The 19,491-nt window shown below is 42.9% G+C and overlaps 1 protein-coding gene across 1 annotated transcript in view; it reads right to left on the bottom strand.

Annotated features, from left to right (window-relative positions):
- LOC147727603 (protein NipSnap homolog 3A-like) overlaps positions 1 to 19,491 on the bottom strand; it is a 260,865-nt gene that overhangs the window by 165,175 nt on the left and 76,199 nt on the right. Inside the window, exon 2 of the mRNA XM_086961634.1 lies at positions 6,451 to 6,658. Coding sequence (XP_086817760.1) covers positions 6,451 to 6,658 — 208 coding nt within the window. The remainder of the gene's footprint in view (positions 1 to 6,450; positions 6,659 to 19,491) is intronic.

Here is a 19,491-nt window from a genome sequence, read left to right on the forward strand (position 1 = left end):
CCAAACTGTCTATTCCACTGTTAGTATTAAGAAGTCAATCAAAACTAGGAGCTTATATCAAAGAGTACCCGGGGTATTGTTTGGGCTGCTTTTTTAATGAGTATCATCAGGATTATTCTTTGTGATTCTCACATGTTTATGTGTTGGCTACAGACACTGTGTCTGTAGGCATACCAATTATTTTCAATAAATTATACGAGAGGGCTTTGGGTCAGCCCCATGCTCATGATTGGATAGCTGTCCTCCCTGCTCTTGGATTTGCTCCTTCCACGAGTATTTCGGGTTCACAGTGTTCTGATTGGATGAGCTATATGCTTCAACTATATACCTGAGGAAAACTCTAGTTTTGGGGATCTACATAGAAGTGCATGTCTTTCCTTCACAAGCACCCTTTTCATCCTTACTTTTTAAACAAATACTCACAAATAGGAAAGAGACATATTTATACAATTGGTTCCATTTGGATGAACGCAGCGAATTTAGCATTGTAGTTTGATAATAAAACACTGTCTTGAAAAAGCTGGATGTCAGACAGATTAATAAACATTAAAGATATGTTAATCTATAGTTTTCTTTTAAACATACTCACGGCTGATAGAAATCCTATTATGTTTACTTGAAAACCTTAAAGCTCCTGGAATGTTAATATTGTCAAGATAAATGCTGGTGTTGATGAAATTGTCTCAAGTGCCTTTCTAATATACTTTTTGCTCTCAAACATCAAGGAAAGAAAAAGGGTTTTCATCAATAAAGAGGGGGAAACAGGTGGCTGAGTTGGCAGGAATAACATCGGAAACATTGTGATCCAAGATAGGTGAGAATTTTTACTTAAGATGAAACTAGACATGAATTTACAATTGTAAACATAAACTACAGAATGGTGCACCGATGAAGGAGTCCAGAATTCATTTTTTGTGTATTGGTTATTTCCTTTATTGAAAATGTTGTAGTCTTTTCAGAAATATTTGCCGCTCGCGATGTGAGGAGGTGTTTGACAGTTTGAGGATAGAGACGGACTCAGTGTTGTGGCTGGGGAACATTTTGACCCCAGCTCGAAATGGATAACTGTTGTGCCGCAAGACAATAAGGTGGCAAGCATCCAAATGGACTTTCTGAGAAAGCACTTGTACAGGGAGACATTGGTTTCACATTAAAAATACGCCCTGATGAAGTTCAGTTTTGCTGAACGAAACACATTGGATGCAACCCTGGCTGTTTTTATGAAAGACTACAAACATTTAAATATAGGAAATAACCAATACACAAAAGGAATTCTGGACTCTTTTGTAGGTGCCCCATTTTGTCATTTATGTGTACGTGTTTCTGTTCAGCAGTGGTGTCAAGCAACAGCTGATACCTTGGAAACAGTGCACCATTATTTAATTGTAAGGAACTGTGTCAGAGGTGAGGTTCCAGGAGTCCGCTGTTGCATTTGTAGATCGTATGAATTTAAATTGTATCCAATGGAATTTGATTTACAGATACAGTTATGCTTGTAAAAACATGATAGGCTCTGATTTTTAATTGACTCTGGGTTTCTTCATTTTGCATCGATGTATACTGAAGGCTGAATGTGATTCTTCGCCAGACAGTTCAGCAACCGCAATTACTGGCTGTGCTCCAAGTTATTCCTATAAATTACGAATGGTTCGCAGGTCGATAACTCAGGCTTTTGAGGTGGCTAAAAACTGATCTTCAGACCATGGAGCATTTCTTGGTCTCTTAATACTGAGAACTGGATTATATCATTTAAATTTTATTGTAGATACTAAAAACGCAATTAAAATCTGTAAAAAATAGGGGGATTTATATGACTGACTTGGAAAGCCTTTAGAGACAAATTTTTGAAATGTGTTTTGAGACACTTTTTTTTTTTACAATACTTTTTGTTGATTTCCAAATAGAGACAGCTAATGTGCAACTTAGCTTAGATTAGCACACTTTATACCTTGAGTTTAACATCAACCAGATATCATTATTCTACACACAATCCAGTACCTGGTGATAGTCCTTCCACATGCTTCATATCCTACAGTATTTCTAAGGGCAGTGGGCCCGATTCACAGGATTAACTTAAGACAAAATCCTAAACGTACTACTTTTGGTATTCACAGAATGAATTTACGACTACTAACTTTACGTCCGCACTCGGGCCCATAGGCGGGACTTCCGGCCCGAGGTGGGACTTCCGGCCCGGAGGTGGGGATTTCGGCCATGGCTAAATCTCCACCACAGGGCCGGAATTCCCACCTACGGGCCGGAAGTCCCACCTCCAGGCTGGAATCTCCGCCTCCGGGCTGGACTCTCCGGCCCGAGTGAGGAGGTACAGTTAGTAGTCGTGAATTAATTCTGTGAATACCAAAAGTAGTAACTGCATTCTATGAATACCAAAAGTAGTAAGTTTAGGATTTTGTCTTAAGTTAATTCTGTGAATCGGGCCCAGTGTTTTGGGATACTTATTATAAATTCTATTTATAGTACCTGTCAAAATCCGATACCCCAGGGTTCAGACTTTAAAGGGTGCAACAAATAGTACCTAATATGAGTTAGGCCCTCTGAAATGGAGTGTAACATTCAGATTTTGTGCTTTCCACATAAAAATCAGTGTGACCCAGTAGTTAACAGATCTTTTCCTTATTTCTGTCTGGTTTGATTGACCTAAATTTATTCTGGGTAAAAACTGAGAGAGTGGCTTTTACTGCACCCAGTAACTAGAAAACACAATAAACATCATCATCAAACACCTTATTTCGACCACTTGGATCATAAAAGTACAGCACAAGCATTGCATATACATAAAAATACATAAAATGTTATATATCATACTCTATAATCCAATAACAATAGCAGCTATTGTGAAGTAGAAGGTCCCTTAAAAGATTTAAAATATAAAACAGAGAGTCCGATACCTGGGCATTTAGCTCAGCCCTGACCATGACCAACTCTGGAAGTCCAACTATAGCTGTGCTATTGTGTGACTGGAAGAGAGAATCCCGGTGTGGACTCACCTGGCACTATCTTTATTGGGTTAGATAGCTATCGCGAAAATGGTCTGATTGACTAGGTTTCTATGCCTCTTCATAAACCTGCCAATCCCACTCACTGCACATTTCCTCCGGTGACTGCGTTCCAATCTTGTAGCCCTGGTTGGTGTTGGCAAGCAACCAATGACCGCATGGGAGGCACTCATCCTACCATTCCAGCAGGGGGGGCTTTGGAGCTCCTGACATGTCCCTGTATGCACTATGTGCTTAGGCTCAATATGCTAATTTTAGCTTTACTCCACACAATTTCAACTACACACCTCTGTTGAGGCAGACTAAGCCACACCCTGCCTTGTTGTACAGCTTCTTTCTCAGAAGGAAAATGTGCATTTGTTGGACAACATAAGCGCCTGGATTGTGCCAGACTGATTCTGTGCATGCCCTCAGGATACGTTGGCCTATATTCCTGCTAGCTAACAGTGCCATCATAAGTGCCCCTAAACCTGGGAAGGTCAAAAATAGATTGGCAACCTCAGAACATGATAACCTTGACTCCTCAAGAAATTATGACAACAATCTAGAACCTTTTCGCTCAGCCACTCATGCATACCCAGAGAGATAGACAAGAAAAACGCAACATGACATTTCAATATTTATTGAACCATTGTGATTCTTGTATAAAATATATGCACTGCAATGATTTGCAGATAGAAGCAGATGAGAGTGATTAGCGATGTGAGAAAATTGAAAAAGGATAAACAATTCCACCATAGTGATAAAGCATAGTATATATGCTGGCATATAAGTACTGTGTGTACTCCTACTATGCGCTCCTTAACCTAGGTGCCTTAGGCGGATAATCTGCCAAAATTCCTTGCTAAATAATCTAACTCCCTATTACTTGCCGGTGAATGTATTCAAAGCTCTGTCTTGGTCACAGGTTGGTCCTTCCTCCTCGCAGAGGGAAAACATGAATCAACTAGGCTGAGACTCTGACAAACAGCAACTTCATAGAGACAGCAGAGTGCGCCTCTGATTTTAAGACAGAAATACTTGTGTATATATAATAACAATATGCATGCTTCTGTGCTGGGGCCTTACTTAGACAGGCTGACATTGTTTATCCTCTTGTGAGAGCTTTGTCACCTTACGGGCCAACAACAACCAACAACAAATGCACAATATATGTTTAGGCCTTGTACTAAATGTTGAAGGTGTCATGATAGTGTGCCTATGAAGTGGAAATTATAGTAATGTGGTTTCAGGGAAACTAGTCCTGTAGAGTCATGCAAGCAAATGTATGTCAAAAGTCACCTTGTAAAAAAGAAGGCAACTTAAGAAATGTGTGCAAGTAAAATGGCAGGGTTTCTTCCCAGGCATAACCCAGCCTAATGACATGGCACTCTTCAAACTATACAAGTCTGCGCTGACAGAAATTGATATGAGCAGTGAGTGTGCAATCGCATGCAATGGATTGCTAGACTCCCCTGCCTGTACACTCCCCCTGTTCCAATTGTGTGCAACCCCCTACTGCAAATACAAGATGAGAGTGCCCGGACGAGAGCATGCAGGAATTGCTTCACAATCTTTCTGGATCTAGACTCCAATAACCACTTCCTACCTCTCTTTGCGTACACCAAGCCCCCATTCCACAATGCTTGAGGTCCTCCTTTATCATCAGCTTTGAGCAATACATGGCACATTCCCATTCCAATCAAAGAGGGGGGAGGTGAAAAGCTGATCCATTCAGTTTCCAAAGTACATATGCTAATCAGATGAGAAAGGATCACTCGTCCTGCACAACCTTAGGTATGCAGGAAGAACGGGGGGTGAGTCCCAATTTAAAAGACCCTCATGCACGTGATGGGTATGGTGGTATCTTAGCGGTATATCTTGATTCTCCGCTATCTAATCACGTGTGTGCATAATCATCAGGTCGATCAGGTTATGCAGCCTGCACCAGGAGGTTCTTACCCAAGGTTGATGCAGTAGTGAGCCAGTGATAAGGGATATAAAAAGGCCCCGAAAACCAGATGGAGAGAAATTTTATTGTGTCTGGGTTCAGGTCTGGTAAACTCTGAATTAGTGCATCTTGTGAACTTATTATGACCACCTAGGGCGAAACACGGGTCGGCTGTTGCATCTCCAGAGCACAAATATAAATATCTTGTATGGAAAAAGAAAGATGTAACCAATAAAGACTTCCTTAAAGCTAACACACGCCATTGGCTTCTTAAAAAAATTACAGATCTTAAACAGGCAAACCCTCTGCATGTTAGAAATGACCTATATTATTCAAAGAGGAGCACACATTCAACCACTCACTGCTCAACCTACAAACCCAAATCAACAACATGGCCAGGAACATGTAATAGCAACTATACCTTCTTTGGGGAATCCACTGCTACATTTCAGAACAAGACCTGAAATCTCTTGCTCAATCACTGGTTCTCTCTACTATCGACTATTGGAACTCCTTTTTGACAGGTCTCTCCAAGACCCACCTCACCCCTCTGAAATCAGTTTTACACTCAGCAGCATGCTTCATCTATGGGGTGAAAAGAAACAACCATATCTCACCAATATTTGTCACTCTTCACTGGCTCCCCAGTCAAACCAGGGTGATTTATAAGACTGCCTGTATCATCCACAAGGCCTTGTATACATCCACTACTCACTACCTAGTCGAAAAAACTGAAGATTTCGGGGGATGAGGGTGGCACCAGACTATTGTGATATGCAGAAGCTTAGTTGTTTGAGCCTCTGACCTTGACAAAGGAATGACTTATGGCACACACCTTCTCAGGTAGTGCGACTGGAATATGGAACTCTTTACCCTCGAAACTATGTACCACCACCTCACTTCTGATCTTCAAAGAGGGGCTGAAAGCCCTTCTGCTACAAAGACATTTTGACCTAGAAAGACATTTTGACCAGTTTTCCCCGTAGATAAACTCCCCCAAAAGTGTACCCAAGACTGAATCTAAACTGCACCACTCCTGTCTCACCTTACAAAACCCTGCTGCTACTAACTTCACCCCCTACTTCCCCTGATAATCGGTGTATAATATGTGCCTTAGTAAGGACTGAAACAAGCAAATAACCTTTTGATTCGACCCTACTCCTTGTATCTTTTGCAATTACTGTATCTAGTAACTTTTGTCACTTTGTATCTCTTGTAACGACACCTATTTTATTGTAAAGCGCTCTAACACCTTTGGGTAATATCCCCACTATACAGAACGCATTTATTAACTGAAAGGCGAATGGGTCGTGTCAGTACTTGAACTACTTTGTGAAACAGTTTTAACGTTTTTCTAACTTGTTTTTACTTTTCTAAATACACTGATCTATATTTCTCCTTGGATAGTGGAACATGTGCTTGGAAAATAAGCCAACAGCTTTGCCTTTAAGTAGTGAAGGCAGTCATTCTGAGGCATGTCAGCAAGAGATACTGGAATCCTACCGTATGTCCATATGTGAAAGGCCTTGTTTAGACCACCCATCTCCACAGTCCAAAAACCGACCATTTCAGAATGAGCTGTTCGAATGTGGATCCGGTCCGCGAGTAGCTTCATGAAGTCATTCATTTTGGCTGGCTTGACGTCATATGTGCGAAATTCGTAGAATTTGCCGTGTTCTTGCCGGGGTGCTGATGCAAAGGATGCACATAGCTGGAAAAACAAATGTTTAATAGTCAGATGGCAGAAAAACAAAAATCAACAACTCAGAAGCTAATATTTCACAAGGAGAATTCAGAATAAGTTTGACCTTGAATGAGGTTTTGAGCATGCACACTATTTATTTCCTACTCAAAGATTCAAATGGGCAGATCGCCAGGTTTTTCCTTTCTTCCTGTTAAAGCGTTAATTTTGAACGCTTTTGTAAAATGAAACCACTGGCGGAATGTCTCACTTTCGAATAACTTGTGGAAGTTGAAAATGAAAGGTTGATTGTTAGGGTATGAGTGCATAACCTGTAAAATTAGAAAACTAGATTTTCAAAAAAGTTTTATGTACCGGCATATTAGTTGCAGCTATATAAACTTTCTCCACTGAAAAAAGAGGACATTTTCACACGGATGTTTTTCTCGCCATTTTCCTTAAAGGTCAATAAAGGGTCTCCCTAAGTCCTGTCAGGGTGTAAAGTGGGTATGAAGGTATCACGCCAACCGCATGAGCAGGGTGCCCTTGCACTTATGCTCCAGAAATACATTATATATGAATAGATATTATCCCACCTACCAATGACCAGAGGGATATATGCTTCCCAGGTAGGCCTTGTTCAAGTAACTGATCTCTATCAGGATTTTTGAGCTCTGTTTATTATATGGCAAACTCTTCCTTTTAAACGCTGGCATTGACTACTCTACAACTCCTCACCCACTTTAGTGTGTCAGCTCATCTCCTGCAATGAACTGGCTATGGCCAGCTAATGCCCACTGCACATGGTCTCTAGTGGTGCGCAGCACAAGTCAGCCGCATGATCTGGCCATGGGCAAGGACTTGTTCCCAAGCCACTGCAAGTGGTTAATCCCCTCTGCACATAGCCCTAGGGCAGGTGGTAGAAACCTGTGGACTTTTGAAAAATGTATATTTAGTAGCTGTGGTTTTACAACACCCCACATTCGTTTCAAAGTATAAAAGTTGCTAGGGTGCAAAGTCACCAGGGCTAGGGAGCAAAGTCACCAGGGGCTAGCTGTAACAGGCCCTGCTATTTTTGTTGTCATAGACCAACCAAACATGGAGGAATCATTTGCACCCTATAATGCATGCACTCAAAGCCTTGTGTCCTCAAAATGATCACATATGCCATGCTGACATAAGTAACTAGATAACAAGCATTGGCATAACCAATAGGTCCCACCTTTGGGACCTTATAAGTGTTTAGCCAGATATATTGACTTTGCCTATGTCTTAAAGCTGTGCTGTACAAAAGTCTGCGATGATTCAGAAAAGGGGGTGGTGATGAACAGAGTGTCTGAATTAAGCAGACCACTCTTACCCAGTCCAAAGATCAGGGCTTGATCCATCGCCGTTTTTTAGCTCACTGCACCATCCCAGCTCAGAACTTGGCTATATGCAAATTAGTCTGGCCCTGGCCCAGTGCATCATGGGAACAGGGCAGACCAAACTACCAAGCCAATTCTTATAGTGGGAAGGAAACAAGCTACCGGGGACCGGTTTCTGGCATTTCAGCCGTCTTCGGCCCGGCTTGCTTGAATCCTGATGGTGCAATGAGCTAGGGACTCACATCTGAGTATACCCTTCCACGCTTATGGTGGACAAAAATGATTCAGAAAAGGGGGTGGTGATGAACAGAGTGTCTGAATTAAGCAGACCACTCTTACCCAGTCCAAAGATCAGGGCTTGATCCATCACCGTTTTTTAGCTCACTGCACCATCCCAGCTCAGAACTTGGCTATATGCAAATTAGTCTGACCCTGCCCCAGTGCATCATGGGAACAGGGCAGACCAAACTACCAAGCCAATTCTTATACTGGGAAGGAAACAAGCTACCGGGGACCGGTTTCTGGCATTTCAGCCGTCTTCGGCCCGGCTTGCTTGAATCCTGATGGTGCAATGAGCTAGGGACTCACATCTGAGTATACCCTTCCACGCTTATGGTGGACAAAAATGATTCTGAATCGTACAAAAGTCTGCAGCATGCTGAAAGGTTATAATAAAGCAGTGTCAGAAGCATTTTTGTTACCTTATATACGACCAAGAAAACATTATGTACAAGTGAACAACCAAATTAAACAAGCTAATGGTAGATTGCACAAAGAACAACAGCTACTTTAAAATGTAAACTAAACAATAAATATCACCAGGTTTCAATAATATTCTTGCTATCAGACCTGCAGCTTCATAACACCACGAAAACCAAGGATTATCATTTACCACCTCAATAGTGACCATTTAATAGAATGAACAAATTATGACAGAAACATGCTGTGAATTAAACATCTAGTTTGCAGAAAACAAAGACTTATGTCCATCTCATTCCTTAATCCAAAACAGAATTACAAGCTTCAACTCTCCTTAATGATCAATCACTGTACAACACTTCTGCCCTATGCTCATGTAGGGAACTACAGACATCCGATCCTGTGCAATAAAATGCGGTCACTTTCTAAACCTTTATAACGCTTAGAGCTGTAAAGAGAGAGTGAAGAAGCTAAGACCGCATTTGAAGGTTATCTGAATTGTATAAATTGACAAGAAGGGGTTCTGCCTGGCTATGATTCTGTACCGAGGGCACTGCAAATGAGGACATGAGCAGGCTGATCAGACAGAGAGGCTAAGCAAATAACATAACTGATTAACGAGGGCAGTGGACTAAAGGGGGCTGACGGGGAATGCTAGCAGACGACGCAATGGAAGACCATTTAAACTGGCAGAGGAAGGCGGTGGTATCCTCTCATTTATGTAGCGAGCTTCTTTTCACATTCTGTATATAAGTCATAATATATACATACATATGGTGGGGAGAAGGGGGGTTGATGATGAGAAAGGTTGTCGGAGATAGAAAACAATGAAGAGCCAGTTTGCTGGATAACTTAGTGTCAGCTAGGCGTCTCGTAAGGGGTAATAAGCGCTATATAAATAGAATTACAATACAGTGTTTCTGGGGCTTGGATATCATTCAGAGCGTTTTGATAGCTGTAGTCTTTAAACACTTCAAACTAACAAGACAGAAAATATTTATTTACAAAAGGAAAGTCAGGGATTAGGAACCTGTTGTCCATACGAGATGGTGTGATATGGAATCCCTAAGGGATGGTACGGTGGACAGTGCAAACACTAAATTGCAGTGGCACAGTGAACACTAGAAATGCAGAACATTAGAGGGGAGCAGAGAGTCAGCGATTAAAGTCCCATGGCGCACTACAGGGGCACCTTCTCTGAAATTAACAAGTTACACCTGCCTCTTCACCAACTCTGTGAGTTCTGCCTTCTGCCCATGCAAGTGACATGTATGGTTCTGGACCCCAAGCCCGTATATTTACCTTCCCATGTTACATCGTACATGTCTGAAACCTTCGCCATCTTTCCAAGGCTTGCCAAAGTGCAGTGCATGATGACGAATGAAAGTACGAACACGTTGCATGTAGTAATAGTTCAAATGGGACAGCAGAGTTAATGGTGAGACCGGAGACACCGGACGTTTGTGGACTAGAACTGGGACTTTGCCTTCACCAGACGCTTTTTTAACACGTAGAGGGACACTCATCCATTAATGTAATTGTTATGAGTTGGAAACCAAGCGGCGACGAACTGCAGTCTACTGTCTTCAGGGATCGCTCAAACCGCACACAATAGGCACATCCCCCAAATTCAGAACAAGCCTGAGAGCGAGCAATCTGTTTTCAATTATTGCGCCAGTGTCTGGGCATGATAATTGAAAAAAGATGTAGCTGCTGTGGTTAACCGCAAACAATAGGCCGTGGGCAGAGCAAAGGCAGGACATGCACCCGCCTTTGCCCAATTGCGTGCTGTCTTTCTTAGAAAGATGCACGCAAAGCCCAATAGCCTATGAGGAAAGTGAGAAAAACAAAACCACACACACTAGCATGTGTTGAGCTTTCTGAAGCCCCCTTACTAAAAGTCTCGCAGACCAGCGCATGCACTGCTCTAGGCTTGACCTAAAAGCAGACTTCAGTGAAGGTGTGAATTTCGTTTTTGAAGTAAAAAGAAATCTTTAAGAACCAACTCTTTGAAAATTATTTCTTCTTATCAAGTATTTTTTCATAATTATTTCTTCTACATATCTAATGTACATTTTTCCTTAAACTGACCCGCAAACTAAATGTGCCACGGTTTTTGTTAGTCTTCCAAGCTGAAGAAGCTACATTTAATTTTTTTGTTTTATTTTTATTTTGCCATGATATATTTAAATACAAAAAAGAAAATATAGACCGGTTAGATTAGAATGGAGCAAGAGGTTTGTCCTGAAATACCATATATCAAATGTTTTTTTACATAGATTACATATGTATCATATTCAAATTCAAGACTGACAGCAATAAATATATACATAAATTAACATAACCATCATAGCCAACCAAAAGGTGTACAGCTAATAAGATATTAAGGTTCATTTAATTCCACGTTCAAATGGTCAAGTATAGCTCCCCAGACCCTCAGACCTCTGCCTCGTCTGCGAGGTCCTTTCAGGGAATATAAGCTATGCTAAAGATTTTTAAAAAGCATGGAGTCTAGCTCCCCACATATCAAAGGTGGGTGGTTCTTTTTGGAGCCACGAAGAGGCTATACACAGCCAGGCCACTGCGGTCGCCATAAATAGAAGATAGTTAACTTGTGGTATAGCCAGTCCGGCTTCCAGACCCCTTGAGATACCCAATACCATGGCCAAGGTAGTGATCATAATTTCAAACCTAGTTACCTCAGCTAAGAAAGCCTCAATACCTAAAAAGAGTGCATGTATAAAACGCATGAAGGCTGTCATCTGAATCAGCCCGACAGCAATAACATTTCCCATCATACCCACCCCCCCCCCCCCCACTTCTACATTTTTAAATTTTTGCGGGTGTATGATAAAGGTTAAAAATGGTCTTAAAATGCTGAACCGTAAGACTTGAGGAGATCAATATTTTCTCAGCCATCGTAATGGACGCATGTAAGAGTCCATCACCCTGACCTAGAATGATATTCCATTTCTTGTTCTAAACCTTTAGATCATCTACCTGCATTTCCAAGAGGCACATATAGAGACTACTGATCTTGTCCCTACGTTTGATTGCTTCAATAAGACCATCTTTACCTATTATCACCTGTTGCAGCCTTTTCTGAAGATAGTCCCGTATCAGTAAGAGCTTTAAAAAATCTGTGTTAGGCAGGCAATATTTCTCCCCAAATGCAGCAAATGTATAGATATAATCGTTCTCATAAAAATCCCCAATAATTGTTATCACCTTTATTTTCCACCTACTCATGATTATGTTCCAGAAAATAGGGGGTAATAACTGTTTTTCGAATATGGGTGTGTAGTAACTTACTTTCAGACTAAAGAAGTATCTTTCTGTGACAAGCATCATTTGATAAATAGAAGGGGCATCTGCTGAGTTGCTGCTCATTTCTTCAGTTAATAAGATCCTCATGGTTTGCAAGAATTATGCAGAGTAGTAAAATGTGAAATTAGAGACTGCCCAGCCTGCCCGCAATCTGGGTAGGGTCATAAACTTCATTGCTCTATGGGCCTGTTTCTGCCCCAGATGAATCTATCACATATTTCATATATCTACCAAGTTCTGCAACTGCGCACTACTAAGCTTTAGGGGAACTGACCTATAGTAGTACAACACTTTAGGCAATATGTTCATATTTAAAACATTACACCGACCAACCAATGAGAGATGTAGATACTCAATCCTACCCAATTCTTACTTAATTATTCCCAACATAGGCCCCCAATTAACAGCCACTAATTCAGCCAAACAAGCTCCAATCTTAATGCCTAAATAAACTTCCTCCGGTGTAACTCTTGGATTATCAAAACTAGCCTGGTTTGTACAGATGGTCTGCGTTTTCACAGTATTTAATTTATATCCTGACATTTGACCAAAGAACAGGGCCAGTCGCTCTATTTCAGCCATTGCTGTGGCTGGTAACCACATCGTCCAGGTAGGCAAACACCTTATATTCTTCCGGCTGAATGTGTACAGGTTGAATAATCATACTTTGCTCTAACTGGGCCAAAAAAGGCTTAATATATAATGCAAATAATAAAGGAGAGCAAGGGCATCCCTGTCTTTTCCCTCTAGAAATATTAACAGTCTCGTACTCTAAGCCCATCACACATATTCGGGCTGTGGGAGATCTACACGGAGCTTTCACCGAATTAATGAAGCCCATCCCAAAGCCCATATGGAGCAATACTATCCATAATAATTCCCAGGTGACACGGTCAAACGCCTTTTCAGCATCCAAGAGTTTATAGCCCCAATGGGGTCTCTTGAGCTCTAGCCATGTAAACAGAGTCACATCTCGACTAATGTGACTGACCGTGCCTCTTTCTGGGATACAACAATGCTGACTAATCAAAACCAAGGGAGCTATTACCCTGGCAAAAAGCATTGCCAAGATTTTAGCATAGCTTTTATCATCACAATTGTAAAGAGAAATAGGTCTATATGATCCCCACAGTGTTCATACTTAATCCCTTTTTTAAAAATGATAATATTAGCAGCATCCCATGATACTGGTACTTGCCCCCGCTGAGCTGCCAGACAGGTGGACAGCATATTTGTTTTAAGTTCTTGAAAAAAGTTTGTATAAAATTCTAGAGGTAATTTATCGGGCCCAAAGTTTTGCCTATCGCTAATGATTTAATAGTCTCTTCAATTTCTACAAGGGAGATCGGTGCATCTAGACATGTCGAGTCTTCAGCAGCAAGAGTTTAAAACAGATTTTATGGTAGTAAATCCAGCCCGGATCTCCTTGGTCTTACATCTTCTGTGTACAAGTCCTGATAAAAGGATCCCAGCACCACTAAAATCTCAGATGGTGTGCTAACTAATCTCCCTGTCTTATCCTCCAAGGAAGCTATTCCTCGCTCGATCTATTTATTTAGAGTCCGTTTTGCAAGGCACCTGCCTGTGGCCTCCCCAAACTCGTAGCATTCTCACCTAAATATTTGGTATCTGCACGCAGTGGCCTTAGACCATTAAGAATTAATCCTGGCCCTACAGCGAGCTACTTCCGTTTGCGCCGAAGTACTTGACCCATTATTTAACATGCATTGCATCAAATTGCATTCAGCCCTTATAAGATCATCATGTAAAGCCTGGATGAAAGAGTTATGCTGTCTCTGCTTATGAATCCCAAAGCTCAAAATCTCCCTCCTGAGCCCTGCCGTTAAATCATCCCAAACTACAGAGGGAGCAGCTGTATTCCTATCGATTTCCCAAAAACTGGATAATCCAGCTTTTATATGAGCAACAAATACCTCATCTGCTAAAAGCATCCTATCAAAAGAAAAGGTTCTCTGAGGCTGGAAATGTCCCTGAAATGGAATATCTATAACTACCAGGTTGTGATCAGACGTAAGTCTGGGATATAGCTGAATTTTAGCCACTGTCGCCATTCCCTGGCAAACAAAAAATAAATAAAATCTGACCCACTTATTATGCGGGCAGTAAAAATATGTGAAGCCTGCTTCGGGATATCTATTTGTAAACCACAGATCTAAATACCTTGGGTTTCCTCTCGACATAACCTCTATTGCTAGATTGCAGCTCTGGGCCATCTAAGTGTATATTGAGGCCCCCACAGAATACCAACGAGGTTGACTAGGATGCTAGCTCTATATTAAGAAGATCCAAGATCTGTTCCTTATCCATATTTGACCAATAAACAAAACATATAACAAATGTACTAGCCCCAACAGCACACTCAACAATTGCCCAGCGCCAATGATTATCTGCACAGCCCTGCCCACCAGACGTACATTTGATTTAGCCAATATGGCCACCCCTCGAGTTTAAAACCATGTTGTGTAGATACCAATAGTGATTACCCAAATTCAGCCATCACCCCACGCTTCTGCCAGAGAATATGTTTTCTGTAGGCACACATGTCAGGTCGGATAACCCTCAGCTCCATTGCTACCCTCTGTGTCTAGGCCCTATCATTCAACCCAGACACATTATATATGCAGATCCGTAGCCTCCCAGCCATCACTAGACTCCACATCTAAGCGAGTCAAACACCCCCACATCTGACTGTATCATGTCGTTTTTGTGTAGGTCTTTAAAACATATGACTTGCTCCAACTTTTGCCACCATGGCATTTTACTTTTCTCCCCACCCCAATCCCCCTCCCAGTGACTCCACTACCCCCACAATACCTAAAGACCCACCCCTGTCCCCCCTGGCTGCTCTGCCCCCACCATCCCTAACACACTCCCACCTACCCCTCCCGTCTAGTGAGACAAAAGGACCCAAGGTCCAATGTGATGGAAAGCTGACAATCTCCCCATATCCCCCCTTCAAGGATTCTATTCAAAAAGTGTTAGTCCCTACCCAGCATAGATACTCATGCAGAACCAAGCAACCACAAAGTTTTCTATTTTGTTTGCAAACAATCTTTTGCTTGGACCTCAAAAGTAAAAAACTGCGTTTGACCTTTAGTCTTGACCTTCAGTTTGGCAGGATTCAGTAAAAAACACATGAGCCTCCTTAGCATGGAACATTGGTATTAGTTGCCGCATCTGCCACCTCTTCTCTACTGTCGCATGACTAAAGTCGGGCCTGACTACAAACGTGTTTCCCTTCCCTGCCCTTCTCCTATCTGGCCGTGCCAGATCATAAATAGCTTCAAGGGGCAAAAAATTATTCAAACAAATCAACATAGCTCTAGGCTTAGCTGTTAGTTGTCCCGAGCTCCTAGGTTGTTTAAAAGGGAATCGGTGGGCCCTCTGAACTTCCCAGTCCCAGGACCACTGTGTAAGCTCTGGAAATGCATCCGTAAACAGCTCTACGATAAATTTTCGAACGTACGATCCCTCCACTCCTTCAGATATACCCACAACTCTCAGATTGTTCCTTCTAAGGCGATTTTCCAAATCTGCTAGCTTCAACTGCGTGTCCTCCTTCTGTGTTTTTTAGTGAGTCCATGAGGGATCTGAGAGCGACCAGTTTGCCATGAAGCATAGCAATTCGAGTCGCCACTTCACCAATCCTCTGCAAATTTAAAGCAGGGCTTAGCAACTCGGCGGATACAGTTCTGCAGCTTACGAAATGCCCTTTGGGTTCTTTGGCTCTGCGTCTCCTCTCAGTGTGCCACGATGCTCTGGTAAATGATAGAGAGCAAGATCTCCGCTGAGCTTTCCACTGCCCCGGAAGCTACATTTGAGATGGCAGCATCTCCACTGCCCACGAAGCCAGGAGAAAAGGATTAATCCCATACTAGAGACCCTACAGCTCTCTTTGCTCTCTCTGCTTCTGAACAGTTAAAGGACTGGTTGAGGGGCTGACCCCTGCACCGCTGATGTTCCCATCTTCAAGATGCAGGCTGCTTGTGTTGTTCCCGTCACTATGGGCAGTCCTGCTCCTGACCAATCCTTTATGCCTCCCAAGCTCTCATCTCCCAAATAATTAGAGGGATCTGACAGAGAAAAAAACGTTTCACCAGAATCCACCTCTTTTATTTTGTCCGGATTATCCAAGCTGCAAGTTTGATCCCCCCAGCCATGGGTTTCATGATTCCCAGATTTTGATTTATTCCTAGACTTTTTTTCTCACAGGAGCCCCCATTTTAGCTTGGGGCACACCCATGTGCTCTCCATCCACATCGGCCAGCAGGGGGCCTGCAAGCAAGGCACCCTGACACACCTCCAGCCAAGCCCCTCACTATAATCCAGGCCTGTCCCACATTCAGAAGCACCCCTTTTGTTATCTGTGCCCTTCCCACTTCCATCGCTCATCTCATTGCCTCGGTGAGAGTCTCGGAGGCTGACAGAGGCGCTGCATCCGGGTTTAGCTGAAGGCTCAGTACAACAGCCAAGCTGGCATTAACTACTGCCCCTTCAGTCTCCCTTTCTACATTCTGCATCCTTTTAGTTTTCAATGTTTGGGCTACTTGAAATAGTGCAGGTACAGTTTTCCTGCTACGAGCAGAGGAGCTCATTTTCCGAGTAGAATCTCCAGAGTCAAGAGACACACCTCCGGCTGAGCGCTGCGCTCGTGCTCCTGCCCCTATTCCTGCTCCCTTCACAGAGCATGGCACTGTGGGCGGTCCGTGGTTCTTCGCACCTCTCATGAGTTTGGGGGGCTGCTGGGAGAGACGGATTAGGGTCAGTCCGGAAGAGCAGCAGTCCGACGCTGCAAAGAGGAAACCAGGAGCGCGTAGTGCCTGTAATATGCAGCTATGGGCACAGACATCCAGATCATGATGACCTATGGAGTCACTCTGCCAGATGGAGAGCTAGTCCAAGCAGGTAGGGGGTGGTTGATTGGGAAGGTGAGAGCCAGCTTACTCGACCACCATTGCGGCCACCATCTTGCCTCCCACATTTCAAATAACAGAGTACACACTTCAAAAGGAAAAGGCAAATGTAAGTAAAGTAGTGAGAGGGAAATTTACATTATGAAACTTCAGTTAATACAATCACTACAGAGGTCTTCGGGTAACTAACCAGAGCGGAACAGAATTGAGTCCCGGTTGGTGTGTATTTATAGTCCCAGAAAGCACAATGCATTTGCACATAATTTAAAAACTGTATTTCACACAGTATACATAGGCAGCCACAAAATGTGGAAAGAGATTTAGTGTTAAATATGAAACAAATAATTTTGCCATATATATATTATATGTAATTGCAATTGCATATGAAAACACATTTGTGCAAAATGCACTCTTTTACATTCGAAAACCTCATTTAGGTAATGCATCACTGCAGTGGTGTGTGTGTCTGTCTGTCGCTCGATGAGTGGGTGTGTAATCTGAGTAAAACAGAATTGAATGCTGTTTGGTGCATTGGTGAATAGTGACTTGTGTATTTATATTGCTTGGAAGTTCCCACCATGCAACCAAAAGCACTATAAATATGCAAGTAATCATTTTAAAATAGGTACTATAGGTTAGTGCCTTCCTATTTCAGGAGTTTTGCAGCTGTTTTGTGATCTTTTCGGAGCTTTCATTGCTCTAAATGGTGTACATATCAGAAATCACCTCTTTTCAAGACCTTCTTTGTTGGGCTTTATTCGCGAGACAGGGTCACTCAGTGTCACACATTTGGCAGTTGAATGTCACTCATAAGCACATTGAAACCATGGAAATGTCATACATAAGCAATCTGAAAACTTGGCAGCTTTGTTCTTGTTGCTCAATGGGTGTAATTTCTGATCTTTATATGTATCCCTTGTCTTCCTTGCTTAATTTTTCTCATGCGAAAGTGTCACTCATAGTTGTTGAACGTCACTCATGATTACACAAAAATTATGAAAATGTCACACAAGTAATCTGAAACCATGGCAGGTATGGGTATGTGCTACCTGCTATGCGCCACGTCCAAAAAACACTCCACCAGAAACAAATTACCATGAGTTATGCCCTGATTACTTACCGGTAATCCTCATTACTCTTAGTCCTACTCGTCCTCGACCCAGTCATAACAATTGAGGTAGTATCCAATCACAGATAAGAAACAAAACATGAAACGCTTGCTAACCACACCCACCCTCCTGTCAAGGCCTATAATACAATAGTCATCGCTTAGAATTTCCTGAAATACCAATCAAAAGAAAGGCCTGATTAAGGGAGGGTGGGTGGGAAGTATGACTGGGTCGAGGAAAGTAGGACTAAGAGTAATGAGGTTTACTGGTTAGTAATCAGGGCATTAGCTCTATATCCCTCGTCCTCAACCCGGTCATAACAAATGATGTATACCAAAACAGACACCCAAATACAAGGCCTTTAAAATACCTTCAGAAACAAAAAACTAAAAACATCCAGGATCAAAAGCAAACCACAGTGAAAAATGCCATATCCAAGGAACACACAGCAGCAGGAGGCACCACAGCCTGATGTGAGGAGGTGAAATGGCCAGAGACGGATCACCGCACAACGCGCCACTGAACAGGCCATCGGAAGCAGTGAATTACTGCGAGTGCTACCCAACCGTATAGTCGGACTGCAGCAGAACATGGCACCACAACAGGGGAGGCAAAAAGCATAGAAGGGCCCTGTCCACAGCTGGCATCACCCACCAGGTGGAGGACAAACGGCCTCCAACCTGCGCAAAGGAACCTGAACAGACCATAGACCCCCAGTAGCACCCCAACCCAGAGCACTGGCGTCCAGCAGCAGCACAGGCGAAGGAGATTGAAGTAACAAGCCCCAGTGAGAGTCGATGAGACCAGCCACTCCAGCAGGCCTGTGGACAACCTCCGGAGACATCGGGATCTCCAAAGACTGAGCCAGAAGTGGGAACCACACAAACAGTGAAGGTAGCACAGCAACAGCCGAAGGCGTAACTTGACCCTCGGAACCGTGAAAACAGAAGCTGCCATGTGCCCCCACACCTCCGACCAAGGAGCCAGAGAAGCCGACTTCTGAGAGGACAGAGACAGCACCAATCCCTGCAGACCCAGGAACCGGAATCATTCACAATGAAAGTCATCATGGGTGAGGGCTGATGAATGCATGCCATAAAAATAGGAGGAACCTGAAGCTCCCACGAGGACTTACGGTCAAGCCCAACGCTCCTACATCACCCTTACAGACGGGCCTGAGCAGCCAATCATGCAGGAAAGGACTTACCAAGACCCCTAGGGGGGGCGCCATCATGGTTTGGATTCCAAGCAAGGAACGCATTCCAACCGGAGAGTACACAAAACTTCGAACGACAACCCACCAGAGAGAAAACAAAAAAACGGTTGGAACCTCAACACCACTGTCACATGGAAGTAGGTAGCCAACACAAATCCATTGCAGGGTCACCATCCGGAACATGATCTTCTGAACATAATGGACCAGGGAC

This window comes from Lissotriton vulgaris, chromosome 3_1 (assembly GCF_964263255.1).
Source record: "Lissotriton vulgaris chromosome 3_1, aLisVul1.2, whole genome shotgun sequence".
Lineage (NCBI taxonomy): Eukaryota > Metazoa > Chordata > Amphibia > Caudata > Salamandridae > Lissotriton > Lissotriton vulgaris.